This window comes from Prinia subflava, chromosome 15, assembly GCF_021018805.1.
Source record: "Prinia subflava isolate CZ2003 ecotype Zambia chromosome 15, Cam_Psub_1.2, whole genome shotgun sequence".
NCBI classification, from domain to species: Eukaryota; Metazoa; Chordata; class Aves; order Passeriformes; family Cisticolidae; genus Prinia; species Prinia subflava.
Window position 1 is genome coordinate 17,258,627 of NC_086261.1, and position 25,543 is coordinate 17,284,169.

The following is a 25,543-nucleotide window of genomic DNA, read 5'->3' on the forward strand; positions in this document are numbered from 1 at the left end:
CTGGCAGATGCCGGCTGGGATTCTGCATCCCATCTCCCGTTGGCACAGGTTGCTGCATTGGTTCACCTCATTGATTTTGGGGTGTCATGGAGACAGGACTGGGACATCCCCACTGAGGTGAACTGAAATTTCCTCACCGAACGTGATGCTGAGGTTTTGGGAAAAGGAGCGGAGGTTTTGGATAGTCCAGGGGCCAGGGTTGGAGCTGGAATTTCCTCCCTGGTCAGCAGGGCCGGTGCTGAGGCTTTGGGTGGGAAGTAGAGCTTTTAGGGGACATGTCACCTCCAGGACATGAGAACGGCTGGGGACCCAGGTGCTCTTTCCATCCAGAAGAATGTTTGGAAAGGAAAAGTGGCATCGTGGGGCACGATGTGGTGGATTTTGAGGTAGGTGTGGATGCCCCGGCATGGTGATGACTCCCACCCCCTGCCTTTCCGTGCTGGCTCAAGGAGCTAAAAGCGTGGCTTTGGGGGGCCGTGCCGGGCTGAGGTCTCACAAAACCACTCAGAGCGTGAAACACCCCCAAAAGATTCCTCCCCCCCCCCCCCCATTTCCGAGGAGGCATCACGGCTGCTCCAGCTCCTAAGGCGGGGAATACTCCGCACCGGGCTTTGTCTGTCTCCGGCTCCCGATCCTTCAGGCGGGCTATCCGCTCCGTGTTTTCCCGCCGTCCGGGGACGCCGCTCCACGTTCCGCCCTCCGCGTTTTGCGCCGCGTCCGCCCCGCCCCGCCCGGCGGACCCGGCGCGGCCTGCGCGGCGCGGCCTCAGCGCGTGGCGGCCCCGGCCGGCCCGGCCCGGCCCCGGCCCCGGCCCGCAGCGCCGGCCCCGGCGCGACCCACATGGAGCGCACCTAGGGCGGATACCCCAGCGACCGGGTGAGTGCGCGCCCGGCCGGCCCCGCGCCCCGCCGCCCCGCCGCGGCCGGGGGGGGGGGTGGGGGGGTCGGGGTTGGGGGGGGGGCGGTTGGGGCTCCCCTCGGGACTCGGGCACCCCCCTCGCCTCTGCTGCACGGGCTGGGCCCGGGCCGCCGCCGTGAGCCGTGACCGCCGGGACGGGGATATGTGCCCTCCCCTTTCTTCCCTGTGACCCTCGGGAACGCGGCTGTGCCTCCCCCCGTCACCCTTATGGACGGGGTTCTGGGTACCCCTCCCCCGGGACCATTGCGAACGGGAGTTTCAGTGCCCCCCCACCCCCCATCCGTGACCCCTGTGCCCCCCCGTACCCTTGGGGGGGGGTCTGTGTGCCCCCCCCGCTCCTGCGACCATTGGGGACGAGGATACGTGCCTCCCCCTCCCTCATCTCTGGCCGTGGGGTGGAGCTCCGGCAGCCCCCCCGGGACCACTGGGGATGGGGCTCTGTGTGCCCCTCGCCCCCCGGGCCGGTGCGGGTCCCTCCGTGGCCGTTGGGAAGGAGCCCCCCGGGTGTTGTGGCCGTTGGGGGCCGGGTTCCCTGAGGGGTGCGAGGCCCGCCTGTGCCGTGCGAGGGTCGCGCTCGGAGTCCCGGGGTCCCCACAGCGGCCGGGAGGGGGTGTCCCCTGCCTGGGGTCACCGCCATCCCAGGTTTTGTGGGAAGGATCGGGGTTGCGGGGGTGGTGCAGGCGGGGAGGGGGTTCTCGAGAGGGTAGCGGTGTTCCTGGGCGGAGCGGGGGTCACCCCTCTTGACCCCCGTCTCTGTGCGGGGAGGGTTTTGGGGGTACAGGAGCAGAAGGACAGTGCGAGCGGAGGTTCCCTGGATCCCAGCTCTTTTGTAGTGCCGGTAGGGGGTTCTCGGCACGAATCCCGGAAGATTAAATGTTCCCCACTGCATTTAGCGAGTCCCTGTGAGTTTGGGGCGGGTCAGACCCCGAGAGCGGAGCCCCTCCGGGCATCACCGCTGGGGCCGGGCCGGGTGCCGCAGGACGAGCCGCCCTCCTTCAAGTCCTTCGGGCCCCCGTTGTCCAGCGGGGCCGATCTGGAGGTGACCCCGCCGGTGACAACGTGGCCGGGTGTCCCGCGAGGGCTGGGGCGGCCGGCGGGGCAAGCGCTCCTGCCGTGCGCTCTCCCGCCCCTTGTGTACATGGGGAAGGTCACAGGTTCAGGTCTGGTCTGCGAGACTTGGCTCTCCTCCATCTCCCAGCAGCCTTCCTTTTGCCTTTCCTTTCCTTTTCCCCCCCTTTCTGGGAAGGCCCTTTCTCTTGGAGGAGGCGTTAGACACTCATTTTCCAAAGTGTGCACCGAAGAGCCCCATGGGCTCTTTCCCCCTCCTCCGGAATATCCAAGGATGCCGGTGTTGGGGCTGGCTTTTGGGCTCCATCGTGTGCAGGCAGTTCCTCGCCTGGACATCCTCAGGAAAACCTATTTCCACGCTTTGTGCGAGGACTCCAGCATCAGATTATGCCGCACATTTCTAGCTCTTTGTTGGCAGTACGCGACTGCACATGCACGGCACTCAGAAAATTCAGGCAGCTGATTTTATTGATTAGCTCTTGACCAAAAATAATTTATATTTTATTATTTTGAAGCTGTTTCAGTCGCAAAACGCAAATCCTTGCCCTTTTACTCCCTCGTTCATCCAGTGAGGTTTTCTCGTCTCCTGTGAGGAGGAGAAGGGAGATGTGTGCAGCGCCAGGAACGCAGTGTCTCTGGTGGAAAAGGACAAGGATTTAATGTTTCACCTGCACTGGCCTGGCATGCAGGGCAAGGGCTGCCTCTGGTTAGAGCCACTGGAGGAAATTAATTATCAAGCGAGTTGGAATGACCTGTAATTGAGTATGGCCAGAGCACGGGAAGAGGATTTTATTCCTTTCTCCAAGCCAGGCACTGGGACTTGGTGTGTGTGTTTGGTGAGTCACCATTAGGCTGCTAGTTAGCCTCAGGGGCCAGTGTGTGTATGCATGGATGTGTCTCTTAGCATACTTGTTATCTCTCTGCGTGCTGAAGGTAGTGTGATTTTTTTGGGGGGATCCATCTGTCTGTCTGGAACCCTGTGCTGAGCGGTAAAAATAATCCCTCCAAATAATCCCTCCTTTGCCTCAGTTGCAAAGTCCCCTCACACTTCCTTACACCTGGCTTGTCTTATGTCAGTGGTGATGGCATTGCTATTTCTGCCTCAAAAGCTTTTTCCCCGTAAAATGAGCGGAAAAGGTGCATTTGTGGGAAGAAAGGGCTCACAAAGGTGGTTGAGATGCTCTCACATGGTGCTGGATCTACCCAACAGCCTGTGTGTGCCTTTATTTTGAATTAACAAGGGCAGACCGGAGTTCACTCTGTCTGGTTTATTCTCTTGTAGAACAGGGCTGCCTTGAATCAGAAATTGCCTCCAGCTTGTATTTACAGTGTATTCTTAATTGTGATTGTGTAAATTAAAGAAAACCAGGAGCTGCCTGGTCTTTCCAGCACTTCCATGTGGGCATCATTCCCCAGACAAAGTCGATGTCTGGGTGTTGTGTCTAGGCCATGACAGGTTTGAGACCCACGTCTGGGATCTCACTTCTGATGGCTCAGCTGATGGTGGTTGAGGACCAAAGTCACGTCTTGTTCCTGATTTAATTGGCTTTTCCGTGGTGTAGGGATCTTTCTCTGCATGCTTGTGGTGGGAAGAGGCCGAGTCTTGAGCTCGACCTTGCTGGGAATGGGGATGCACCTCGGCACAGTCCCACCACGCCCCACCAGCACGGCTCTGGCTGGGATTAGGGCCTGTGGGCGCTGATGCAATACTAGTCCCAGATGTAATGCAATAAGCCTCTTTGTCCCCTTTATCCAGAGCATTATGTAAATAAGATGGTATTTATGGTCCCAGGTATGTTGTTCCAGGCCTGTGTGACATCCTGCGTGCGCTGTGATGCCCTTTGAGTGTTGGCTCCATTGCCGGTGATCCTGGCCAGAGACAGGGACCTGCTGGGGGCAGGTAGTGAGTGGGCAGATGCTTCTGGGGTGTGTGTCACATGCAGCCTCCCTACGCAGAGGAGGTGAGGCTGCAGGTGACCTTGGTAGGAGCTGGTGACAGTTTAACTGTGCTCGGTTGCTTGTACGAGATGAAGGCAGCCAGTGGATCAGTGCTGGAGTCTGTGGGGTGGTTGCCTACTGAGGTGGTGGAGAAATCCATGGTTATAGAGGCTTCCTGCAGGATATGGATTGATGTTTCTCCAGCCTTGGGGGTGGGAGAGTCGTGTCTGTTCCCAAATCTGTGTTCCATTGCATCTGATGGTGGTTTGTAGAGATATTTTTTGGCAAGCACCAAAGTCTCTGAAGCACCTGGAGATGACCTGGGCTGTTTGCAATTCTTCTGTCACGCCTCTTCTGATCCTTCACAGGCTCTCTGGGCAGGGGGACAGCTTGTCATTTTCTCTTGGGTCTTGTCTGCTTTCTTGGGAAGATCAGGAGTGGGTGGATGAGCTGGCTAAAGCATGCAACTGTCCTGGGAGCTCATTGGCGGCCACATGAGGCTCCTGAACCAGAGCTTTGCCACCCTGGAAGCAACCGGTCTGCTTTATGTCCCCGTGCTGGGTTGACTTGGATGAGGAAGGGTGTTGCTTTGTGTAGGGAAAGGGCAGGAAAAGAGATCCCACTGGGATATGGCTTATTTTGCCATGCAGATGCACTTTCCTGCTACGGAGGGTCAGTGCCTTGAGGTATGACATTGTATCAGAGGAAGGAGTGAGGCTGAGCTTAAACAATCTTACAGTAAGAAAATAGGGAATGGCTGCCTGACCAGGAAACTTGCCCTGGGACTCCAGTTGCTCTTGCAATTGATTTTTTTCTTTAAAGGAAACCAATTCCAATCTACATTTGGGTGAAAAATCAGTTTTTGTGAGAAGCCCAAGAGGTTGTTTTGTTTTCTGTGCAGCTGAGTGTCCTTCACATGCACAAAACCCACTGACGTAGCTGCTGAACGTCAGCTCAGATGTGGTGTGAGGGATATGAACGGATGCAAGCGCAGTTCTTTTGTGGATGAATAAGGATAATTTCAGGACAACTTTGATATTTTACGTTGAAACATTAAATGCCCAACTTCCACAATTCATTGCCACGTTCATGGTGTAAGAAAAGGAAAGATGATGTTGGTGCTTTATGCTCCTCTTTCTCCAAGCACAGAAAGGTTTTGTGGCATTGGATTTTTCCTCTAAGCTGTTCTTGGGCTCCTCATTCTTCCAGTGGCTGGAATGATGAGATCTCTACAGTGCTCCGTCATGTATGATGGGGCTACGCGGATTTAATGATAACAAAATTGATTTTAATGAATTCGCTGAGCCCATTTGTGGTTTGGATTAGCAGAGCATTGTTAGTTCAAGTGGGCCCAAAGATTTGACTTGGAGTTTTCCTGGTGCTTCTCCAAGGGGATGAAGAGCAGATCAAGAGGAGTGTGCTGTGCAGCTTTAAAGGAGTGAAAAGGAGGTGTGTAATGACTTCACTGACAGTAACCACTATGAATCTAATAGCAGAGGAAGAATCTTGCTCATCTCTGGGAGAATTGCTTCTCCTTTCCCAAAGGCTTAGTAGCCTTGTTGAAATTTCTTCTTGTCCTGAGGATTTCTCGTTTGTTTTTAAGGGGGTTTCACATCTAATCTGCACCTTCCCTCTGCATCCATTGCCACAAGTAATTCCAAGTACACTAGGGCTCCCCAAATAAACCCAGCCCACTTTGATGCATGGTTTTCACTGGATTTTATTGTATTCCTGTGTGCTGGCTAATTCACAAAATTTGGCAATTTGCAACGGGTCATTAGCACGAATTAGCAACTTTCTGATGGATATCAGAGCTTTGCAAATGTGCCGTATTAATCTGGGAGATACACCTATTTATTATCCCTCCCAGGTCAAAAAAAGAGGGATTTCTTGGCATGGTACTTGCTCTGCTTGCATTTGTCTGTGTCTACGTCTGCCTTCCCTCCTCCTTTGCTTCACAGTCTGGTTGTTTTTTTCCCAAAGTGTTCCCAGGCTGATGATGTGACAGGAAGAGGGATTACAGCCACACGCACTGGCCTTGCTACAAAGGGAGCCTCAGCTTTGGGAGCCAAGGTGCCCTAATTGGTTATCGAATGAGGGGAATTAAAGGCATTAATAGGTGAAGTGGCAGCTCCTTCGGTTTTGGAGCGGTGGAGAAATGTTCATCGTCTTCTGAAGGCTGGGAAACAGCCAAGGCTGGCTGCATGCTCTGCTCCTAAAAGGAAAGATAAAGGAAATAAAGCCCAGAAGCTCTCCCTTCCCTGGGAGCAAGCAAACCAGTGGCTGTCTGTCCTCTCTGACCAGCCCTGCTATGCCACTCTCCTCTCTAGGCAGGAGTGTGGCTGGGAGACACTGCTCAGCTGGGATCACTCGGTGCTCTTCCTTTGGATGAAGAAGATGGAAAAGAGACACTGACTTGGATGCAGAGTTGGCATTGCAGCAAATGGCTTTGCTGTTCCTGCTGTACCTCTGTGGAGTGTGATCCTTGTTGGATACCCGCACCTCTGTGACCCAGTTTGGGGCTGGGGGACAGCAGGGGGACCAGGAGCGAGGTGAGGAGCTGCCTCTGGAGCCCTGTAAGGAAAGGGAGCAAATGGCCAGTTCAGCAGTGCCCACCCTGCTCCCACCAACACCCTGAGCTTGGGGTGCTGCCAACACCTGTGTGCCTTCCTGCATCCCTGCTGACAGCGTTGGGTGAGCAGAGGAAAAGGGCAAGCTCCCTTTTCTGGCACTTACTCCAGTGGTTATTTATGCCCATTGATTGTCTCTGGTCTTCACCAGGTCTTCTTTCTTCCCATCTCCGTGAGTGATGCTTCGAGGATCTTTCCTGGTCACATCCGTCTTGCTGCTTCCTCTCACTGCTGGCCACCTTCCAGCCTGCGTGGAGTGCTGAAGTTTGGGAACCTCTTGGGTTATTTTTACGTGCCCTCTACCCCCTTCTAGGCTGTGCAAAAGAATAAGCCACCAGTTCAAATACCTTTAGGCCTCTCATAAATCAGTTCACTTCTGTGTTGGGGTTAGCAAGGATGTAACTGCTCTGGTTTTAAATCCACACAGCTCTTCCACTTTTCCAGCTGAAACCAGCTCTGTTCAAGGGACAGTCATTCCCCAGGTTTATCACTATGGAAAGCATTGCAGTGCCAAGCAGATTGGCTCAGATGTCTCTTTTTGAGCGTTTAATGTTATTTTTGGCACCAGCCAGCAGTGACACGGCTGGCTGGGCTCAACAGGAATGGCCTTTGTGGTGGTGGAGGAACACCGGGGCCGTGTCTGGTGCTGCCGGAATTCACTGGCTTGTCTGGGGTGGACTCACCCAGAGGGCTTCCGTGTTAATCCTGGCTGGGTGTTGCTCATGGTGTTGCTTTGCTTTTGCTGCTGTGTAGCTGCCAATGGTCTGTGTGTCAGCCTTTGACAGCCAAACCCTGTGGCGCCGCTACTCCGCTCCTGTGGCACTGCCACTGCTTGCTGGGGACCTCCTGGGTGCCAGTGAGGCTGTGACACCCACAGGGTGGCACATGAGGATCATGGGGCGAGCAGAGGATGCAGATTTTGGCTGAAGATGGGGCTGTGTTTCTGGTTCTTGTTAAACCATCGCGTGCGGGTCTGGGTGTGGCAGTTACACAGGGGTATCTTCCAGCATGCAGATACAGCAGTGTGGGGTAAATCCTTGGGCAGCCCTGATACAGGGTAGATACGAGAGCTGAGCTTGCAGGAAGGAAGTTGCTCTGTCATTTTACCTACCAAATACTTTTTCTCCCATACATGTGGGTTTTTCAATTCCTTTTTTGCTATACAGCAGAAAGTTTAGACACTGGGCACCACTTTGCACTTGTGGATATGGGTAAGATTTGGGATCTCTTAGATCTTGGCCATATTCAGCTGCCTGAGATTTTTGTCTGCGAGATCATGCTTGCTGGAAGATGTCTATCTTGGCATTTTTGGATGAGCACGCTGTGATCCAGTGCGTGAGCCTTGCTGCTCCCTGCTCATCTCCATGGCAAAGGCTTGGGAAAGGGATGTGGCTCACACAGGACCCTGCTGTCAGAGCTGTAACAAAGTGCTGGCATGACTCTTGGCTGCTCATGCTGTGCCTGATGCTCCTCCAGTCCATGCCACTGTGTTATCCTAGCACCGTGGCCTTTCCTGCAAACCTGGTTCCTGCCTGGCAGGAGGTCAGTCAGCTCTTTGCAGGGATGCCATGTGTGCAGGAACATTGCTGCACCTACAAAGAGGAGCCATATGGAGAAGTCAAGGGGCAACAAATAAAAATTGCACTGGGAGAGGTTTCATCTCAACATAAGAAAGAAATTTTTTACAGCCATTCCCTGAAACAACCCCCTCCAGGACACAGTAAGAGTCCATGTTGATGGAAGTTCTCCAGATGTGACAGGGTGGTAGTAATCTCACCCGATCTCCTTTTTTCTCAAAAGGTTGGAACAGGTGACCTTTCCAGGTCCCTTCCAACCTGCTCTGCTCTATGGTTCCGTGACCTGAGTCATGTAGACATGTATGTTCAAGCTTGTGTGTGACAATGATGCTGGCTCAGCTTCACACCAGAGAAGTGACTCCAGCAGTGCAATTCAGCAGAGTGAGCAGATGTTCCAAGGAGATGCTGTTTGCCAGCCACCCTTCACAGGAACTGAATGGATTTGGTGCCTTCATCTGGGTCTGTAGGTATCAATGTGCCTCCTGCTTGACCTGAGGACCACGTGATGGTTCTCTTGCTGATAGTTTTCTTGAAATACGAAGCTCTTGGACTTCCTTGTGAGTTGGTGGAAGAAATGTGAGCTGTGTTTTATTCAGAAGTACATACAGAAATGGTACCTTGAAAAAATACACAAGCTGAGAGACATCAAAATCAAATAATTGTAAATCTGCAGAACTGCGGAGTCTCAAGGCACAAATAGATAAAACATTTGAACTTTGGTGATGACACTTGCAAAACTGATGGGAGGATTAAAGAGGTACTTTTTCCAGTTTTCCGCATTTCACATTAAAAAGGAAAGCCTGAAACCCTTGGTCCTCTTTGTGTTCCCCCTTTCTGTGTGCTGCATGTAGCAGGGCTCTGTGTAGCTTGTTGGGAATTGAGGGGTTCTCAAGAGGATGTCTTTGCTAGTCAGACATGTTCAAGAACCCTGGGCTTTTCAGCCCTAGATCGAGTTGATCCTCATGGTATTAAGGTTGTGGAAGTGTCAGTAAGAAGCAAACGCTAGGTTTTAGCTATTCTTGTATTTTCTTCAAGCTCACTGGCACTGTGTGTCTATCTTCTGTACTGACAGCTTTGCTGGACATTATCATGTGCTGCAGTTGAGGTGAGTTTTGCTAAAAAAGTCGTGTTTTAAGGTCATGAGTGAATGGGAGTGGGTGTGAGGTTGAATTTTGATCCCAGGAGCATCTTTTGCCTGATGATGAATGTGAAGTTGAGGCCCGAGTGTGTATTTGGGAGCAGGTGGGTGTTGTGGTTGAAAAGTCTTTGGAGCTTTGCTTCAGGTAGAGTGATTGCCTGGCTGCCCTGCACCAAAGTGGGTCTCTGCTCACCTCTCCACTTTCCTCCATCTCCAGCCTCTCCCAGTGACCTTGAATGTCCTGATTTTGTCATGCTTGGACTGAAGTATTTCAAGCTTTTCTCAAGAATGCCAGCAAATGACTCATCGCTCAGTGCTGCCCTGTCTCAGGTTCATCTCCAGTGTCAAGGCTCAGCCTTCAGGAACTTGGGAGTCCTGGCCTAAGTTTGTTGGTGTCTCTCTCAGCGCTCTGGCTGCAGTGCATGCTGGAAGATGTAGTCCTGATGGGGTGCACCTCCATGTTAAAAAAAGAAGGGTGGCTCCATTTTATTCAAATTGGGTTCAGCCTTCTCCCTCCTGGCAGTTCGCTGACGCTGTCCCGCTCAGCCCTGAGAGCCACTGAAGTTCCCTGGGCGCCTTGTATGAGCACAGAGGCGGGAGCACAGCTCCTCCATTCAAAATCTTGCTTAATTCCACATTGAACAGCCTGTTTTGAAGCTCTGTGCCTTGGCGTGTTTTGCAACAGCTCGGACTCCCGCGGGGCGCAGGCGGTGGAGGGATCCTGCCCCCGTTGGGTGGCAGTTCTGGAGGGTGTCATGGCAAATCTCCTTTGTCTGCTACAGCTTGACTGATGTCTGGGGGAGAGTGAACCCTCCTCCCCTGCGTGATTTCTTGAGCTGAAAGCAGCAAGTGAGTGAGGAAGCTCCTTTGTGCAGATTTCTCCGTCTCCTCTTGTTCGTGCCAGCTGGCTCGCGTTCAACATTTCTCTTTTTTTCTCTCTCTTTTTTTTTCTCTTCTCTCTCCCCCAGCTCTAGAGAGAGGGGGCGGGGAGAAAAGGAACATCTTAAAAAGAAATCTGCAGAAAAGACATGGGAGTTACTTAACAAAAATCTAACCCAAACAAGCCCAGCTGGGGGATTACAGGCACGGTGGTGGGAGCTGAGTGGGGAGTGAGTGCAGCAGCATGGGGAAGGCAGTGTGTGTCTCCCCCACCGCCCTGAGTTTCTTTAGTCGTAAAAGGAAACAAAAAGGGATCTCATGCAGAGGCAGTGGATGGGGAGAGCAGCCGGCTGGCTACCAGTGGCTGGAGGAAGGGCCTCAGCACTGCAGCCCCTAGTGCTGCTGCCTCAGCTGTGGGCTTGTGGGGGAGCCCTTTGGGGGTTTGGCAAGCTGGGGGGAGCAGCCTTTCCATGCCACTGCCTTTGGCTCTTTTGGGAGGGAGCAGAGGGCTCTGCTCTCCAGGGTTGCTGCTGGCCGGAGCAACCATCTCACCAAACCTTCTGCTCCCTGCCTTGTGCCTGCTGGAGGAAATGCTGCATCCTGCAGATTTTCTCCCCCTTTCCCTGTCTTCTGTGCTGCTCCTTCTTGTGGGCATTCCTGAAAGTTAATCAGGGTGAAAATTGCAGTCAGTCATGTCTGGAAGCCACCAGAGGCTAATCCTGGAGCGCTGCAGGCTGGAGCACATGGCTATGAGACAGTCTCCCTATGTGTGGGCTGGCTGCTGCCAGGAGAAGAGCTTTCTCCTACATCTTGCCGCCCTTGGGCGGTCAATCCTTCCCAGCCTTGGTCTCCTGGCCTCCGGTAACCAGCAGAGAAAGCTGGAATGGTGCGGGTTCGGCGGGTTCTGAGCATCCTGCACTGGTTTTAGCACATGGAGCCGGGGGCTGGCGCGGTTTCCTTGCTGCCTTTTGGAAGTGGAGCTGTTCTGGTGGAAGAGCTGTCTCTAGGTGTGTGTGCAGCCCTGAAAGTGAACTTTCAGGTTTGTCTCTGAATATGGTTTGGCTCTGTCCCAGCCCGTAGATGTGGATTATAGAGGTCTCAGCACCTAATGGAGCTGAATTATTCATGTCTGGTGCTGTGTGTGTGCAGCATTCCCAAGCAGAAAGCTGTCTCCTTGTAGGATCTGCGCTCCAGGACTGCTCTTAAAACGCTTTGTTGGCAGGTCTCCAGGCCAACAAGTGAGCACATGCTTTTCATGTTGTGCGGGGATCAATCCTGCGATGGCAGGAGGTAAGGGGAAGGACACGTTTACAGCTGAATCAATCTCCTCTCTCTGTTTTCTGAGATGCTGTGATTTGTGGCAGCGTTACTCCCCCGGCAGGAGAGTGGGAAGGATCTGGATACCACCCGGTGCTTCTCCAGCTTGGGCAAAGGAGGCAGTGGGAAAGGCACCTCTTTCTCTGGGCCGTGGGGTACGGTAGCCAGGGGCTCCTATGCACCCAAAATAACAATGGTGTGTTTGTTTTGGGTCCTTGTGGGTCTGGCTTGGGAGAGGGACTCCAAATGCTCCTCTGGGTACAGCGGCTGAGCCTGCAATAGTGGAGTAGAGAAATGGGGAAGTGGGATGGGAGTTCTGGGGAGGGAAGAAGCTGTGGAAAATGCTTTAGAGCCACATGTGATGGAGCATATGCAGGAGTTCTCCCCAGATCACATTCCAGGATCCCAGCCTTCAGCTCTGCTGTGGAAAGGGCTGATCCCTGCCCCAGTCCCTCTTCCTGTGGTGGCATGTCTTGAGTTCTCTGCCTCACTCTCGTCACAACGTGCCTTTCCCCTGCTCTTGCCAATCCAGCATGTTCCTGTCCGTCCTGTTTGTGGTTCCCTTCTGTCTGCATTAGCAGAGCCTGGGCTCCCTTGGCACCTCCTTTGTAGGGTGAAGGTTTTTGCTCCTCTTGTTTTCTAAGCCTTTGATTGTTCCTGGCTCTCTAATTGCCAGGGACCCAGCGGACTTCTGGGCTCCTTCTTCCTTTTGTTGTGGTAGGAATTGGCAAAAGCTGCTGCTGTTTGCAGAGTTTCAGATCCAAGTCCCGCTCATCTGGTCTCCTTACTCCACACGTATAAATACTACTTATGGAGATGTGTGTGCGTGTGTATGTGCACGTTTGGAGCAGCAAGGTGAATTCTGTGGTGGGAGTGGAGAGCTGGCCAAGCTGGTGTCATGCAGGTGTTGCATGGAATAGATGATGCTACGCATGTTGCAGTACAGCCCTGCAGATTGTCGTTTTCCTGTCACTGCGAGGTGAGATCCTTGTTTGCTTTTCCCTCTGACCCGAGCCTGCCATGACTCTTTAACTGCTCCAACTTTGGGTCGGCAGCACTTGGGTTTGGAGACTGAACTTCATCCTCTGCTGTCAGCTCCTGTGGGTTGTTCCTGCCCATTAGTGGTCATCAGTGTTCATTGTGATTGTTCCTGGATTCCATGCCTCAGCTTAGGGCTGGGAAGGGACTGGTACCAGCCAAAAATGTGGTTCATCCAGCTCGTTACTGGCTTTGCCCACCCGCACAAAGGAATTGCTGTGGATCCCTGACACGAAGAATGTCGTGCAGGAGTGAGGTGGTCGCTGCCAGTCGCTGGCCCCGTCAGTGATTTGGAGAGAGGCTCTGGAGAGGCTGACGGGGTTGGACACACCAGCTTGGAACTGGGGAGCAGGTGCTGGGGCAGGGGTAGGAAGAGGAGGAGGAGGCAGCCATAGAAACACGCAGGTCAGCTTTGGGAAGCTGTTAGTGACTCCGGTGCACAAAGTGATCTCCTGATTCGGCACTTTCCCTGCTGCTGAAATGAGAGGTCAGTGCTTTTCATTTCCAGCTTGCACGCAAGCCCCCCAGCTCATGGGGTTAAAAATCTCTGTAATGACCTGTCAGAGAGCGGATTATTAGCTGTACAGAGCCGAGGATGCTGTGGGGAGCAGATGGAAAATGGTCTGGCTGCGGCAGCCTGGCTGATGAAAGAATCCCTGGCATTTTTACAGTGTTTGCGTCTCTGGAAATGCACCGTGAAGCTGCTTTCCAGGCTCCTGCCTGCTGGGGTTTGAACAAATTTGTGTGTGTGTGGTGGCGGGGGGGGGGGGGGGGGGCGGTATTTTTTGGGTTTTTTTTCTTTTACTTCTCATTTCTCTTTAAGTCACCTGTTTTTGAAGTGTCACTTGTAAATAGTACCAGGAGCAGGCAGGCCTGCAGCTTGTCGGAGAAGGAGAGGACAGTGCTGCTGGAGAGAAGCCTCATTCAAATGGGTGGTCAAGGATTTGTTAAGGATTCTGGAGAGCAGGTGGCCTTGCTGGGCGGTGCTGGGAAGAAGCTGTTACATGTGTTAATTATGTCCCGTCAGGGTAATTGCCATGACTCGGGTGCTGTGTCAGGTTGCGCGTGGGTGTCTTTTTTGTTTCCCTCCCTGGGAGAGAGGCTGGGAAGCAGGGAGGAGATATTTTGGGCTCACCGGGGTCAGCTGTGGCGTGGGCAGGTAGGGCTGAGCCCCCTCTTCCCAGTTAAGACTGGGTACTTTAACAATTGCGTCTCTGTTTACCATTGCAAGCTTATCATGGCCACAGGGGATGGTGGTAAACACTCCAAATCTGGGTACTGTGTTGCTCTGCCTAGAGGTGTGGGATGGGAACTCTTACGCTTCCCACTGCGATTTGGCCTTTGGTGACTGCTCTGACATGTCCCAAGTGTCACTGGCACTCTGAAGCTGGGGATTTATTTCCCACCAAGGCACTTGACTTCCCTGGTGAGCAGCTCTTGTCCCTTGCAGCGAGGCTGGCGTGGAGAGGAGCCCTCCCTCTGGGTGGCATTGGCAGGAGAGGAATCAATCCTCCCTCCCAGGGGCAGCGCTCGATAATTCAGAGGGAAATGGTGAGCGGGGAAATGTGTGAGTAATGTCTTGTTGGAGCCGAGAGCCGTGACCTGCCAGGGCTGGTATTGATCGAGGACTGGTGCCAGATGGCCGCTGCAGCGGGGGCGGCTGTGGAGCAGCCCCAGCCCAGGGGGTGGCAGAAGGATGCTGCGAGGGGGATTTGGGGGGTTGGGGGTTTCACTCAGCCCGGATCTCTCCTGTCTGCAGGTGTGGCTGTCGATGATCTGCCTGCCCATGGCTCTTCGTGTGTAACCCTCTTCTCTTTGCTCTCCCTTCCAGCAGCGATGCCGTCACCTGGGCAGACCCCGACCACTGAAAGCCCCCCAAGGACGTAGGTGACCCCCAGGGCGCAGAGGCAGGGAAGAGCCTTGAACCGTGAGGGGCCGTTAACTCTAAGATGTCCTTGAGCAGCGGAGCTTCCGGAGGGAAAGGAATTGATGCGAACCCGGTTGAGACGTATGACAGTGGGGATGAGTGGGACATTGGTGTAGGGAATCTCATCATTGACCTGGACGCTGATTTGGAGAAGGATCAGCAGAAATTGGAAATGTCGGGCTCCAAGGAGGTGGGGCTCCCGGCACCCAACGCAGTGGCAACGCTACCGGATAACATCAAGTTTGTGAGCCCAGTGCCAGGCCCACAAGGCAAGGAGGGCAAATCAAAGTCAAAAAGGAGCAAGACTGGCAAGGACAGTGGGAAGCCGACCCCAGGGTCCTCCCTGTTCACTCCCGGTGAGGGAGCTGGTGGCAAGAAAGAGGTTCAAGGACGCTCTGGGGATGGTGCGAACTCGGGTGGTTTGGTGCCCGCTGTCACCCCGAAGAGCTCGGAGAAGTCGGCCAAGGCGTCTCGCAGTGTGGCTGGCTCCAAGAAGGAGAAGGAGGGCGGCTCATCCAAAAGCAAGAAGGAAAGGAGTGAAAGTGCGGGGGCTGCGGCAGAGAAGGAGCCCAGTGTGCTGCAGCCCCTGGCCCTGGCAGTGAGGGTGGGACAGTATGATGGGGGCCAGGGGACAGAGCCTGCTGCTGCTGAGCAGCTTGGGAGTATAGCTATTGACACGGGAACTGCGCTCAATCCCTTGGGAGTAAAGTCAGAGCTGGAAGATGGAGAAAGTGAGTGCCGGCAGCTGAAGAAGGTGAAGTCAGAGAAGGTAAGAGAGCTGTTGGGGCATAGGTGCTGTTGCTGCTGCTCACATGGCATTGCTGTGACATGGCATTGTGGGTGACAAGGGCGTGGGACTGTGTCTTGTACTGCTGGGGTCAGCACTGACCTGTGGCTGGTGCCTCCTGGTTTTGGCATGAGGGTAGTTTGGCCATGTAATGTGCTGGTATCTGGACATGGCGATGGAATGGTCAAGCCTGACTTTTGGTAACCACGTGTGAGCAAATCACCTGTAGACACTGTGCTCTGGGTACCATCCTGCTGTACCCTCTGAGATTTGATTTTCCCCAGCGCTTTGGCTGTGCTGAATGGGTCGAGGCCTCTCTGGTCTCTGTCGCTCTGAAGTCAAGGTGATTTCCTGGTGCTTTGTCTGCTACATCTCTCAAGGGGACACAAAGAGTCTGTGCTGTGCTCTGTGTCCTGCTGGCTTCACCTTGTGTGTCAAGGCTCCCTGCAGCTCCTGAAGGGATTTATTTCTCTCCAGTTGCATCATGTGTGGAGAAGGATCCCTTAAGATGTTAATGGATGTGGGATCTGCATGGGCATGTGGCTGAGCACAGGGAGCAGGGCTGACAGGAGTCACCGCCTTGTTCCCAGGTCTGCTGATGGTACATGGGCTCTGTCCCACTTGTGATGGTGATCCAGGGCTGGTGGGTGGCTGTGGGTGATGTTTGATGTGTCACTGCTCTACAAACATGTGGCAGTGATGCTGAGCTGGCCAAGCTGCTCTTGCAGATCACCAGGGGCATGAAAAACCCTGCCAATGGCAGATGGCCAATGGGGTGAGCGACTGCCTGTCCGTCTGGGTGGTGCTGGGCTCTGGATGGCTGTGCCACTGTGTCTGGACGTGGCCATTTTTCAGGACTCTTCGCTGGTTTCTGAGCAATCACAGTGGCAAATGTGATTTCTGGTTCAGATGTGGAAGACTTTGAGCATGTGGAGGTCTGTGCTTTCCTCCATGCCAGCTGCACACGGGGTGTTTCTGGTGTGTGCCTTTGAGGCCATGTGTGTGTCACGCACAGGGCAAGCATCACAAGTGTGCGTGTTCGGGTCGGGTTGGCCCTACTGCCATCAACACGTGCCAGGGTGTCAGGAGAGTGGCTGGGGACTCTGAGAAACAATGGACACCATGTTTGCAGCCAGAGGTTCCCTAGGAGGATTTCTGCTTTGGTGTGGGGATCACAGTGTGGGCCCTGGGATGGGTGGGGAAGGCACAGTGTGTTGGGAGAGGTGCTGAGATCAGAGATTTGTTGGGGAGCATATACAGAGAAAAGGGTGGTGGGGATTGTCAGCCCCAGGATGGCTCTGGGACAAGGGCTGCTAAATAGGTTAAGAGGAAGATTCCTGGGGCAGGTGATTGAAGCCTGTAAAATAATTCAGGAGCAGTGTGGAGACATCCTGCTCCTTTGTCTATCCTGGCTGTGGAACCAAAGTGAACGAAACCAGGAAGAGCAGCAGACGCTCTTTTGCATGATGGACTGGAATGCTGCTGCCAAAAGCTGTGAGTGCTGGAAGTCCACACCTTTGAGGCACCTGGGTGGGTTTGTGGAGGAGAAACTCATCAGGAGGTGTAACAGGGCAATGTGTTTTGGCTTGGGAAAAGCATGAAGAGGACAGAAGCCTGGGAATTGGTTTTGGGAAATACCTCAACATGCTTGGCTGTTATGTTACCTCGTAGCCATCTGTACTGGCTGATGTGACAGCCAGCACTGGAGCTGGCTGGACCTTGGGTCATACCCTGCACGACTTTGCTGTATTGTTACTATTAACGATTTCTTTCTTTCATTGATACAGCTGCAAAAGCTCTTTGCAGTTGGAGATACTGATGTGATGTGTGGTGTTGGTGGACGAGAAGCTCCACACACCTTGGCTGTGTGTGCTGGCACCTGGATATTCCTCTGTGTCCTGGGCTTGTTCCCCCATGTGGGCAGCAGGGGACGTGGGGGGGGATTTTGCCCCTCTGCCCCGCTCAGGTGAGATTGCACCTGCAGAGCTGCCTGCAGCCACGGGGTTCCAACATGAGAAGGATGTGGAACTGCTGGAGAGTCCAGAGGAGGCCATGGAGATGCTCCGAGGGCTGGAACTCCTCTGCTCTGGAGCCAGGCTGGGAGCCAGGCTGGGAGAGCTGAGGGTGTTCACCTGGAGAAGAGAAGGCTCCAGGGACACATCAGAGCCCCCCCAGTGCCTAAAGAGCCCTCCAGGAGAGGAACTTTGGACAAGGAGTGCCAGGACAAGGAGGAATGGCTTCCCACTTGGAGAAGACAGGGTTAGATAGGATATTGGGAAGAAGCACTTTCCTGTGAGGGTGGTGAGGCCCTGGCACAGGTTTCTCTGAGAAGCTGTGGCTGCCCCATTCCTGGAAGTGTTCCAGATCAGGTGTGACAGGGCTTGAAGCAACCTGGTCTAGTGGCAGGTGTCCCTACCCGTGGCAGGAGGTGGAAAAAGATGGGCATTAAGGTCACTTCTAACCCGAATGATTCTATCTTCTTCATGCTGACACCCAGTGAGGACGGTTTTGCCATTTTACTTGTCCAGATTCAAGCATTGCCCCCTCGGTGAAAGCTTAGGCTGGAGGGCTGATCCCTGTTTTGAGAAGGGATTTGATGTCTGGATCTGCAGGAACATGTGTCACTTAGGAGGAAGCATTGTCTGTGTTTCATCAGCCTCCTGGGGGCAGCTGGGTTGCTTCCTTTGGGTCGGGAAAGCCGTGGGTGAGGAGAAGAAAGGTGTCTGCATGGTAAGGGGTGGGAAAGCAGTCTTGAGGAAGAGACTGAGGCTGGGTGGATGCCTGGGGCAGGGTGGAGGACCAGTGGGATGCAATGCAGGATGTGGCGTTGGGTTTGTCCTGTCTCCTGAAAGCTCCAGCAATGTCCTAAAAACTGCATGTGGAGTCCAAAGGACAAGCCAAGAGCAGAGTTTTGTGCTGGCTGTGGGAGGGGGGGCAGCTCCTGCAGGCAGTGCATCGGGAGGATTAAGGTGGCAGGTTCATTCTGGCCTGGGGACAAACCCTGCTTGGGAAGCGAGAAACTTGCTCAGACTGAAACAGGAACAGCCAGAGTGTGAGTCAGCCCAACCTTTGGTCTCCGTCAGCTTGTCCTTTGCTTAACCCTGTACTGCTGCTGCTTCCGTTTGAGGCAGGGAGGCTGGCCTCCATCTGTGGGTGAAGAAAGGGAGACTGTGTGTCCCTCCACCGCTGAAGCCTGGGGTGGGTGACCTCCCCGGAGGTCAGACAAAAGAGATGTGTGCCAACAGCCACCAGCCAGGAGACTCTGTTGTATCTCCATGGCTGGAATAAGGAGCACTTTAGAAGGGAGTATTTTTCCTTGATGAGGTTATTCAATGTTGCAGCCAGCTCTTGCCCCAACCAGCTCATGCCACTTGTCTCTACTTCTGCTTTTGTGTTCTTCCAATATCTCGCTGTAGGATTTGGCAGCCATTGAGTCCTTGCTGAGTGTAGGAAGGAGCTTTGCTTTGGGTTTTGCCAGACACTTTTCCATGTCAGCTGGTGCACCATGGCTCTGTCCACAGGCGAGTTCACCCTTCCTCCCATGTCTGACACAGTGATGGAGCCTGTGGACATGGAGCCCTTGGGCTCCACGGGATGTTTTGCCAGTGTGACCCCATGGCTCTGGTTGCTGCTTCCTGGGGTGAAGCCTCTGGAGATGAATATCCCAAATATCCATTTTCTTGGTGTGAATCTTGGCTGTGTCCTGGCTTGTTACATGCCCTCCCCAAACCTGATGCCATTAGTGTGTTGGGGCACAGGTGAAAACTCCTCCAGGGATGGGGCTGATCTGGATGAAGCCCACTGGTGATAACCCTGCTGAGACTCCAGGGTCTCTGGGATGGGCTGAGCACCTCGAAAAGGTTTGCCTTTGGCTGTGGTCAGTGCCTGGGTAGCCCCAAAAAATATTTGGAGGGGCAGCAGTGGAAGCTTAAGATACTTGCAGCAGGGAGAGAAAAGAGCTTGTGCTGGTGGACCCATGAGCATGGTGACCCATGGCTGGGTCAGTCCCTGTGCCACCGGGGATGGCTGGAGCTGAGTTGGGGTTTAGTTTGCTTTGCTTTGCTTTGCAGGGACACTGGTGCTGGGAGGGAATGGCAGCTGTCAGTGAGCAGCCGAGCTCAGCAAAATGGCCGTGCACGGAGGAGCAGCGCTGATTTTGCCCCACCAGCGCCGTTGCTTGGCTGAGCTGGCCTTGGGCTGGTGGCTGAGCTGGCCCCTTCCTCACCAGCCCTGCACCCACCACGCTGCCCACAGCGGGCCCCTGCACCCGCTCCCGGCACTCCGGGGCGTGCTGGCCCAGCCGGGGGATGTTAAGCATTAAACAAAAGAGCCTCCCAGCTCTTGGCTGCCGCTCCGGCTTTGTTTTGATTGAGAGGTTGTTCAGCAGGAGGAGGGAGGGTTTTTTTTTTCCCTTCTCTTCTGACGAGCGTCCAGATGTGATGCTGCTGCAGACAAGGGAAAGGCAAACAGAAGCCGCTGGAGACTCGGCTCTTCTGAAAAGCCTCTCGGGGTCACGTGTGCTGCGGTTTTGGGCAGCCAGGAGGGTGGATTCATCCGTGTCCTTCTGTGGGAGAGGGGGTGGAAGCCACCGGTGCATTTTTTTCTCCTGAATTTCTCCCTAGACACAGTGTGGTGCTGCCCTGTACGTGCTCAGAGCAGACATCCCTGCGATGGGTGACCTGATAAAGAGGGGCTGTTGTAAGATGGGGACACTGCAGTGTGTTCACACCAAAACTGGTGTGAAAATGCCCTTGTGGTTCTGTGGGACGACAGTGTGGCAGCAGAGAGTGTGCTTGGGGTCAGGTGGCTGTGGAGACAGCACACCAGTGGCAGCTGCCAAAAAAGAAATACCCAAAAAACACATCTGTGCACAGTCTCTGCTGCTGCTGTTATCCAGCAGTTTGCAGGGTGGCTTCAGTGTCACCTTTGTGGACTTTCTAGCCCTAATCCAGGGATGCAGACCTGTGTGGTGCCTCCAGTGCTGGTCCTACAGCCTCAGTGGGATATGGGATGTGGGATGGACTGCCAGGTGTCCTGCACCATTAGTCCTTTACCTGGCGTGAAAGCATGGTTGTGTTTTTTTAGGCATTTTTCCATTGTTGGGGGATGGGATGAAGCTTGGTTCTGCATGCAGTGGCAAGGATTGGGGTGAGGTATTCCTGTGTGACTCCAGCTTGAAGAGGTGAGACCTTCCAGTCCCTCTGCTGGGTCCAAGCCCATCAGGAGATGGCCACAGACACTCTTAGGAACATTTCTTGATGTGGGGGAGAACCAGGATGAGATGTTGGGGGTGGTCCCAGCATTGTGCTTAGAAGATGTGCTTGGGATTTTGACTGGTGTGGGTTTCCTTGTCCTGGGGCCAGAATTTGGGTGGAGAAACTCCCAGTGGAGCTGTTTTGGTGAAAACAGCTTTACAGCCCCTCCAAAGCTGGCTTTTGAGCTGGTGTTCACCCTGTGCTAGTTTTCCCCAGGGGTTTTTTTTGGCATGTGGGAAGCCCAGTGCTTGGGTAGAGACCTGTTCATGCCTCAGACCCTGGGGAGAAGTTGTTTCCCAGCCTTTGGTCTTCAGGGCTTGTTTCTTTCCGGGGAATGGCAGCCAGAGTGACATGGGCAGCTCGGGGAGGTGGCAGGGGCATGCAGGCAGCTACCAGCTCTGGCCTGATCCTCTCACCGTGGTTCTTTTTCTCCAGCCGTGCTGGAATCAGCTGCCTCCAGAGCTGCTGACAGAGCTGTGTTGGGAGTCCTTGGGAATGACACCACTCGTTTCCTTATTGTTCCCAGCTCCGCCGCCCAGAGCCTTCTGCTCTAGGAACAAGGCAAGAAGGGGGCACGCAGCCAACATGTGTCAAGAGCTACAAAGGAGGAAATTGGCCTCGTTCACTTCAAACCGTGGGGTTAGTGCTGGAGTTTTGGCTCCTGCTGAGAGGTTATTTATATGTGGGCTTTCTTTTATAACCACTGGATGTAGCAGGCTGGGAGTTCCAGCTGATCCCACCTCTGAAGGCTTTACAAAGGGAAAATCACATCTCTCCCTGGTTGTTTTCCCAGATGGCAGTGTTAGGAAGGACTAAAAGGCTGAGTTAGCTTTGATGCCCCACCCATCAGCATTGCTGTGTCCCAGTGAATTGGCTGTCATGCCGAAACATGGCCCAGTCTCCACCAGAATGGACAGCAGGACATGTGGCTCTCCATCAAGGATATGGTGGTAGGAAATGGAGCAGCGCTAGGAAAGAAGAGGAAAAGCCTCCCCGTTCCTGAAGCATGAGAGCAGAATGACACTGTGGTAATGAAGGGGCTGATAGAGGGGGGGACAGAGGAGGAACAGCCCCTTCTTGACTTCCTTGGTGCCAGAGACCTGCAAGTCTGCTCCCTCAGTGCTTTGATGAGAGATTTTGATGGGAAGGCCGGCGGGTGATTGATCCTGCTGACTCATGGACCTGATTCCTCCCTTGAGAGCAAGGGCAACTGCTGGAGATGGGTCAGATTTTGAGGCTAACGGGCTCTGGTAGACTCTGTGGTGTTTTTTTGCTTTGCTTCCAGGCTGGCGGTAGCTGCTCATTAGCCTAATGACCCCAGTTACCCAGCACCATTTATCTGCCGAGGGAGATTTCTTTAAAGGAAGATTTGCGCCTCTGGAGCGCTGTGCAACCCCGAAGGCTTCAAAACCCAGCGAGCTGCTCCCGCAGCCCTGCCGGGGAGCTGATGCAGGGGGAGTGTGCCAGGAATAACCCGCTAATGAGCAAAGCTGCTTCTCCACCCGGCAGCCAGGGAGGCCACGGGAAAGGGCAGCAGAGCACAGGCTGCCTGCATTTCCCCTCCTATGCTTTTAAAGGCTGCTTGGTGAGGGATTCACTGCCTTTTCCCTGTTTTCTGCAGGCACGACATCTTCTGTGCCACTGCTTTCACAGTGCTGCATTGCTCTGCTGCTACTCTTGAGGATGCTTTGGGCTGGAGCTGTAAAATACATCTTTCCCGTGAATCCTTGTGTGCAGGCAGCCCTGGAGATGTGTTGGGCAAGAGGGCACTTAAATCCCCAGAGCTGAAGGTGGGCAGGAGAAAAGGCAGTAGTGATTGCTGTGGACTTTCTAGGGTCGTTTTGTGGCATTCCTACCTCGTGGTGATCAGTGCCTGGAGCTTGGAGTGCTCATTGGAGCCACCCCAGGGCTCGGAGCTGTTGAGCAGCAGCTGGGAGAGCAGCCCAGGGCTGGGAAGCAACTGCTGGGCTCCGGAATGATTTAAAGCCACCAGCAGCCTGACGATATGTTGTATTTGGTGACAACATCTGCTGGAGATATTCCTGTCCCTGTTACTCATTCCTGCCCACGGAACAGATCAGGGAACTGATCTGATGTAAATAAATGTGCTCAGGGTTTTCTGGGGTGAGCTGAGGTTGTGGGCTGGCATGGATCGGTGAGTTGGGATGGATGGTGCATGGGCAAGTGAGGATGGCACTGGGGCTGGAGATGGGGGCACAGCAGTGGTGGTGGCATCTGGGGCTGGAGATGGGGCCTTTGCTGGGGCCATGCTGTGGTGTGAAGGTTTTAGGGGCTGACTGGCCTCTCACAGGGCTCATGGTAACTTTGGTGAGCTCTGCTCAACTCAGGAAAGCACATGGTTCATGTGCTTCCCATCCCTCTTCCTCCTGTGCCCCTAGCCTTGCCAGCTGAATGGTGCCAGCTCCATCCCAGTGTTCTGTGGACAGGGTAAAATCCTTTGGAAGGAAGATGCTACCATGGAGCTATCGTACGGTGTGGTGATGGTACTCACATCTGCTGACTTTTCCTGTCCTTGAGACTGAAGTGGCTTTAAAACTCTGTATCTAGATTTACTTTAAAATACTGTCTGGCCCTCATTCACTTGGGATGCCTTGTGATGAATAGTGTGGAGAGCATGCCTGCTCTGCCGGCCTGAGCTGAAATTCTGGTTGGAATTTGGATGTGGAGGTCATCATTTTTTGGTGAGGGGATGTGATGTGATAAAGCTCAAAAGTGGATTTTGTCTAGTGCTGAGGGAGTAAGAGAACCCCCTGGGCTGCCCTCCCTTAATGCAAATGCTGGAGCCTGTGTGTCTCCCCAGTCCTCTGCATGGATTTGCTGCTCCTCTTAGGCTTGGGCTTTGCTGGGGGGAGCACGAGGGTGCTCTGGGTAGAGAAGGCGCCGTTGCAGCTACAAATCCTGTGGTTGTGGCACTTGTGTTTTTTGGTTTTTTTCCCAAACCAGAAAGTAATTTAATTCCAGGAAGCTCTCTCACTCTCCCAATTAGCCATGGAAATGCAGTGTTGTGATGTTTTCCCCAGGAACTGTACAAACAAGCTCTGTTCCCAGACTCCCCCCACTCGCTCCCCCACCCCTCTCTCCCCTCGTTGGGGTGCAGGTACCCTGCCTCCTGCACTGGGAATGGCCCTCGCATCTGGTTAACAGATGGCTGTGGCATCTTCTGGAGTCACCTGCGTGCCATGTGGCTGGTGGTCGCCATCATAGGATCAGCCCTGAGAAGAAGGACCCTGGAGCTGGGTCTCGGTCCTGTGTTCAAGCTGGACTGGAGGAGGGAGAGTTGCGCCCACCCAGTGGGTCGTCTGTGGATGGTGGCAAGTGGAGTCTTGGGGTCTGCTGTCTGAAAGGGAAGGCCATCCCAAAAATCATCGGTACCACTGCAGCTGGGATGCTCCATCATCGTTGTGGTGCAGAAGAGAGGCTGTGATGGTCCATGTGGTCCCACGCCAGACTACACCAGCTCCAAGCAAGTATTTCCAGCTGGTGCTGCCCTGCCAGCTTGGGATCCTGACCCGCCTTCCCTAGTGGGACACCAAGCCCAGGTCTGCATTTCTGTGTCTCTCTAACCCACTGTGGTGTAAAGAATGGATTCCCCTTTGCAAGGAGAAGGGAACAAAGAAAGGGTTCACTGAAAGGGTGGTGAGGCATTGGAACAGGCTGCCTGAGGAAGTGGTGGAATCACCATTCCTGGAAGTGTTCAAAAAAAGTGTGGATGTGTCACTTGGGGTTTGGTGGCGAGCATGGTGGCACTGGGTTAATGACTGGACTAGAGGGCCAGCCAGTGGAGGTCTTCTTCAGCATTTATGAATCTCTGAAAGCTGGAGCCAAGTTCCAGGAATCAAATGGCTAAGAGAGGCTTGGAAGAGCAGGAGAGCACTGGGTCTGGGGTCTGTGTGGTCAGAGGCCAGGGGAAATTGCTTTCCCAGGCTGAAAGGGGAGGATGGCTGAGCACCAGGCAGCTCTTTGAGGTGGTGACAAAGTCCTCCAGCAGAGCTGTCCCCTGTTGGCAGAGCCTCTCCTGCCCAGGTGGGACTGGTGGATCTACACGGTGCCTTGCACACAGAGGAAGGTTTCAGGGTTCCCAGAGCTGTTTACTGTTCTGTGGCTTGGAGGGGAGGAAGGTGACTGTGTCTATGTATCACGGACCTGGTTTGCTGACAGGAACGTTTCTTTCTTTGTTCAGCATTAACATTTCAAGGTGCAGGAACTCCTTGGGCACCAGTGTTTTATGGGATGGCAGCTGGCTATTAATGCTCTGTTTTGTGAGTAGGCTGAGGGAGCTGGAGGGGCTGAATGGTGAATGGCCCTTTGAAGGAAACCAGCCTTTTGGTCAAACCCCTATGGCCATGAGCAGAGCTGCCTGGATGTGGGGGAGGAGTCAAAGCCCCTTGGTAGTGGGAAGAGCAGGTGGTTTAGCTCTTGGGCTGGGTCTGGATCTTGCATACAAAAAGCCAAGGTTGCATGTGAAACTGTGCCCAACATGTGACCAAGTATGCCATGGCTTTGCCAGATCACTGCCTGCCTTGTGCAAGAGCCATGTCCCAGGAAAAAGGCCCTGCTTTACAGGGCTCACAGCCTGTGCTCCCCCCTGCTGCTTCCTCCAGACCAAGAAAACAGGAGCTGTTGATGTTCCCTGTGATAGATCCCTCAACGGTGGCTTGGACTAGCATATGTCCTGTACACATGTCCATGGTCTCTCAGTAGGGTCAATGTCTTCCTGTTCCCCCAGAGACCATTAGGAGGTTCATGGCATTAAAAAATGCAAGTGTTGGGATTATTGGGCTGTGTACTCATTAGTAACGCCTTGGCTCTGGCAGGAGCAGCTCCCTGTGTGTGGCCCTGCAAAAGGAGGAATACACAGCAGAGAGGGCAGCAACACATCTGGTTTTGGTTTTTCTTGTATGAACAGAGGCTGTTTCGGGGTTCCCTTGCACCACCCCTGTACACTGCTCTCAGTGTGGTTGAGCCCTGGGGTCAAATGTATCTTCCTTCCTGCAGGGAAGGGGCTCTCCTTAGCTACTCTTGGCTGGGAGGACAGGAGCCATCTTTGTGG

General features: G+C 53.9%; 1 protein-coding gene across 3 annotated transcripts in view; it reads left to right on the forward strand.

The window, feature by feature from the left end:
- Positions 1–724: 724 nt before the first annotated feature.
- Positions 725–25,543, forward strand: part of ZNF609 (zinc finger protein 609) — a 64,146-nt gene continuing 39,327 nt past the window's right edge. For 2 of the 3 annotated variants that reach the window (XM_063412173.1, XM_063412175.1), the window contains exons 1-2: positions 725–876; positions 14,335–15,199. In XM_063412173.1, coding sequence (XP_063268243.1) covers positions 14,453–15,199 — 747 coding nt within the window. In that variant the 5' untranslated portion in view covers positions 725–876; positions 14,335–14,452. The remainder of the gene's footprint in view (positions 877–14,334; positions 15,200–25,543) is intronic. The other variant, XM_063412174.1, reaches the window with a different exon arrangement.